Source organism: Corticium candelabrum, chromosome 21 (assembly GCF_963422355.1).
Source record: "Corticium candelabrum chromosome 21, ooCorCand1.1, whole genome shotgun sequence".
NCBI classification, from domain to species: Eukaryota; Metazoa; Porifera; class Homoscleromorpha; order Homosclerophorida; family Plakinidae; genus Corticium; species Corticium candelabrum.
Genome location: NC_085105.1, coordinates 3694052 through 3699051, shown reverse-complemented (window position 1 = coordinate 3699051; position 5000 = coordinate 3694052). Strand labels below are relative to the sequence as shown.

Below are 5000 nucleotides of genomic sequence, written 5' to 3'. Positions count from 1 at the left end.
ACTTTCTGACAAAGGTACTTCATGTCACGTTTTGATCAAATGACAATGACTTGTAAGCAGGTACTACTAGGCAAGGGCGTAGCGTGGCATGGGCTAGACCTGGCTATAGCCTATCATTTGTAGGCGTGGTCTTAAAATTTGTGGACTTTGTTAAATACGTAATGCTTGGAAATGCGATTTAAAAATTTAATTTCAGGATAACAAGACTTCACGTGAATCACATGTCCATGTAGTATCTAGGCACTTTAATTTAGGCATTTAACAAAGCGGTTTAATTTGTTATTAGATTAATTAATTAATGAAAATTTATTACCAGTGACGTTTAGAGCAACTTGCATTTAAGTCAATATGTTTAGAGAATATGGAGTTACAGTATATTGGCTAAACTTTGTCTTTATATAGGCTACAGTAGCTACCTAATAAGCCAGCTAGTGATACCATTATGCAGGCTTGCATTCGCCAGTTTGCCTCGCCTTCTCTTTGTCAACTCTTCTCTAGCGACGTGTTTCAACCAGGTGTTTGCGCACGTGCAAGAACGTAGTGTACTTGTGGCCGGGTCAGGTTTAATTAAAGGGGCCGGTCACTAAGTGTCCGGGGGAGGGTGGAAAAATTTGCTTAGGTCCGCGTAGTTTAATATGTGACCCCTGCAAAATAAGTTTGATATGTGACCCCTGCAAAATATGCCTACTAAAAACTTCTAACACCCCATTGTCTGTCGGTTAGCTTAATTTAGATTACCGTTATATACGTGCATATACATGCAGTATATATAATTATATAGGTATGTACAATAAAAAGTAGTCTGTTTCAGGGCTCAAGTGTGACCTAGTATGATTTATGAAGTTGGTCATTTCCATTCAACCCGTTGACAAAACAAGTAAAGCAGGAATTTCGCTTTCAGCAATACAAGTGTGCAAAGCGCTTAGAAATATACCATTCTTGCATACAATTCTACAGATAAATATCCCTGAAAAATTATGACCCCCCAACAGAAGGTGACCCAAATGCTTAGTGACCCCTGCAAATCACTGCATTTCAAACTTATGACCCTTACAGCAAATTTGCAGCCCCTCTGGACACTTAATAATGACCGGCCTCTTAGGTATGTATGCATGGATATGTATAGTGTGTAGATAAGTACAAATGTATCAGTTAATTGATTAAAGTCTAATGAAAGTGGGCGTGTTCTGCAGCAGCGTAAAGTATATAGCCCCATTTCTAGAGGTCACGCTACGCCCCTGTACTAAGCGTATGTTTTACTCGACTGTACGCATTTACAGTGGAAAGTGCCTTAATGGAAATCAGCTCGCCTTTGATTGACGTTGCCGCCAAAGAACTTCATGATGTACTACCACATTCGAGGTCTACAAGTTTGTTAGCGATTATTTACGTTAGTAATTACCGTCATCAATTGCAGTTCACGTTCTTCAAAGACACTATGGTCCAGGTCACGTGAGTTTAGCGAAGCTCTTTACTGCAACCGGCAAAACTTATATGGAGGTGGTATCCACTTTTACTTAATTATTCTATGAGATCATGTTGATGCATTCTACAGATGTGTTCGAAAGTGACACAACTAAATTGGAGGACAGAGAACGGAGACTACGAAAGCAGCAGAAATACGTAACATATATACGTGACTATGCGGAGTCTTTGGAAGGAAGTATCCACAGTGAACCGATTGTAGTCAAAAGAGCTAGCACAAAGGTTTCCGACAGTAAAGGAAGAGGCAAGAAACCATCTGAGTGTGTCACACAGAGAGGCAAAGCTAAGGTGTGAATAGTTGATACACACTAAAATATTTAATTTTGGTAATAAGTATACAGTAAATTTGAACGAATGTATAATGTATTGTTTGTATATAAGCCCTACGTATCCTTAGTTAGGACTGGACACCATGCACACGTTGTGGCAATGTGTTTGCCAAAGCGGCGCATCAGTTCTAGCTATATGTTTGGTCAAAAACCATGCAGGAAATTATCTGAATCGATATATATATATATATATATATATATATATATATATATATATATATATATATATATATATGTATATAGACAATCTGCATGGCGTGAGCTTGTTGATTCAGGTGGTCTCTCTTATACCCCTTTTACACGAGCACGCATACCAAGCCGAGCCGCGCCAGCCCGCGCCAGCACGACACACTCCGTAGAAGGAAGCCAATGCGTGTCACTAACGTGCGTTAGTTACTTGAGCTTGACATAGCTCGCGTTAGCTCACGTTTGCAACGGACAGAAGCCAAGCTGCTACCGTTTTATGTCTATGGCTTTACAACAGTCATATCGTGAATGCGTAGGACTTATACGAGACGTCTATCGCCAGGCGACTGTTGCGCACATGCAACAACGGAGTTCGGAAGCTAAACTTCTTGTTCATCTTGGCCGCTCCATAATTGGATAAGACACAGACTCTCCGTCTCGCTCCTCGCTATTTGTCCCATTTTCGCGCGGAAGTAAGACGCCGCAGAAAGAGGTCTGGCTACGCGAGACTACCAAATGAGCATGCGCGGCCCGTTTATCAGCACGCTATGCGTTTACACCAGCCCGGGCTGGCAGGCGCTGGCCCGGCTAGAAATACCGAGTTGAGCTGGCACGGCTCGGCTCGGCCCGCATTTACACGTACCCTAGAAACCGAGCTAGGGCTGGCTCGCTTTCAAGTGCTCGTGTAAACGGGGTATAATCTAGTGAAACCGGCTCTAAAGATATGTCGGTGGCACAAGTATTTCTGGTTTTGTATTTTGATCGACTGTGGAGCAAACGTGCAATTACAGTATGAGAGACTAGGCACGACAAATTGTCAACACTTGTTGTACTTGCAGCCGCAAACAGTGCGAGTTTAGTCAGTCGCTCGACTCGATCTAAATGTACGAGAGTTGGTGCACCCACGCATGCTCTGAGTAGTTGAGATCGTCGTTTCTTTGACATTTGGTGGACTTGTCACAAAATGGTTCGCTTTCTCAAACTAATCCTTCAGACCGATTTTGAAAATCCTGTTTCCTCCTAACAGACGTTAACTCTGACCGTTATCACGCACTTGTCCGGGAACTATTTTAGACGGACCAGTTGTACCGTAACATGTCCATAGACTTAATTCTTAGCCAGAGAGCATAAGGCGGCGGAACATATCATTTTCCTAATTAATAACTTTAATGATTAGATAGCTTTATTCTTTATACGTGTACATTTATAGGAATTAAGACGTAGAAACCGTCATGCATGGAGTGGTTGATATCGGGCAATGTGCAGCCTTTATTCTAGAGTTGTATACTAATGACGGCTCTGGATCTCTCGTTCCTTTGGGACTGGTGATGCAGAATCTCCATTACCTATATATATATATATATATATATATATATATATATATATATATATATACACTATCTACTACAAATAGTCTAGAATTCTAGTGCGCTTCTCACGCAGAGCTTTGTAAACAGAGTCGACTTCGAATACTCTATTGAAGATAAAGCATTCCTATAGTAGACTATATGTATACCTACTGTATGCATAACGAAACATATGAGGATGACATGACATGACATGAGATAACATAATGTTGTAGTTTATCGTCAAATAACATAAGACAAACATAATTACATAATAATTACTAATTTGGCGTTAGGTTTATGTTATTCGAATTGCAGGCTTCCAAGAAGGCACAAACTATTATCGAACAGAATGAGAAAAGGATAAATGGTGATCACCAACTGTCGCTGTTGTAATAGCGTTTGCTAATTTAATAAAATTGTACCTTTAGAAGAGCACGCCAAGAAAGAATCCGAGCGACTAAAAACCATATTAGAACGGGTTACTCGTCCTGAATCGGCAACGCTTAATAGAATCAAAGAGCTGTACAATTTTATCGACACTTGCACTACACCAATGGTAAGACTAGCAGCAAAGAAAGAAATTTTGAAATTGGCCAAGTATGAGTGGGAGAGAAGTGGTATGTCTGTCGGACAAAGTATATATACGTATACATGTTGGTTTTGCAAATCAAATGTTTTGTCGAAGAATCTGTTTCTTGGGGAGTGCATCTGTTCAGTGTTGTGCACGAAATTGTGAAAGAACACACGGACGATGTCAACGCGCAAGCGAAACTGACGTCGAGATTGCTGAAAGTTTTGAGAGCCATGGGCTTTACACAAAACGCAACTCAGGTGGAGAAGTATTTGAACTCATGCATGCAAACTTGTATTTCCAGTGAGAAGGAGACAACGACGTCTCAAGTAAAGGAAAAGAAAGACAAGCGACTGTCAGGATCTGATGAGGTGCATGCATCGATATACCATAGAGTTTTATCCTAAACATTTTGAGTTGTTTTCTTGTATTCAGAAAGCACCCGTCGTGAAGTCATGTGCTCGGTTTCAATTAGAGCACATGGGGCATTTGATGAAGCTAGAACATTGTCAAACGGCTGACTCGAGGGTAACAACGTTTATACCTGATCAGTGGCAGGTACGATTGTATTGGAGCTATAGACATGGTATCATGAACAGTTTTAGAAGCTGTCTATGACGCGCGACCTAATTGTATAGAGAGATCTCATGGATTGTATCGACCGTGACGAGTCGGTCGTCGTTTCTGCTCCTACGTCATCAGGAAAAACGTTCGTATCTTACTATTGCATCAGAAAAGTAAAATTTTTAAAATAAGTAATAAATGTTTGCGCAAGCTCTTTGCAGTAAACGTTATTTTTGAACTGTCGAAGGTGCTGGAAAGAAGTGACGATGATCTAATAGTATACGTGTCTCCAACAAAAGCTCTCATTAATCAAGTCAATGCGATTATATACGGGAGATTCGGACACAAGAAATGCCCGCCTGGTCGAACCGTCTCAGGGACGTGGACAAGAGATTGGCGAGTCAACGTAGAGACGTGCCAGGTACTTGCTATCGATTTTAGTTCTCTAGTTGATGTCTAGATACGTAAGACACCGACATGACACGGTCCTTCTGTAGGTGCTCGTCACGGTGCCTC

The 5000-nt window shown here is 41.1% G+C and overlaps 1 protein-coding gene across 2 annotated transcripts in view; it reads left to right on the top strand.

Moving 5' to 3' along the window:
• Positions 1-5000, top strand: part of LOC134196471 (probable ATP-dependent RNA helicase DDX60) — a 19797-nt gene that overhangs the window by 2793 nt on the left and 12004 nt on the right. For both annotated transcript variants that reach the window (XR_009972529.1, XM_062665606.1), the window contains exons 6-16: positions 1-14; positions 1281-1362; positions 1418-1500; positions 1556-1773; positions 3665-3716; positions 3778-3966; positions 4035-4291; positions 4356-4478; positions 4559-4657; positions 4732-4905; positions 4982-5000. The exon at positions 1-14 is cut by the window's left edge and continues 169 nt beyond it; the exon at positions 4982-5000 is cut by the window's right edge and continues 77 nt beyond it. Coding sequence is in view for 1 of the 2 variants with exons in the window: in XM_062665606.1 (XP_062521590.1) it covers positions 1-14; positions 1281-1362; positions 1418-1500; positions 1556-1773; positions 3665-3716; positions 3778-3966; positions 4035-4291; positions 4356-4478; positions 4559-4657; positions 4732-4905; positions 4982-5000 (1310 nt within the window). In the remaining variant the exon portion in view is untranslated. The remainder of the gene's footprint in view (positions 15-1280; positions 1363-1417; positions 1501-1555; positions 1774-3664; positions 3717-3777; positions 3967-4034; positions 4292-4355; positions 4479-4558; positions 4658-4731; positions 4906-4981) is intronic.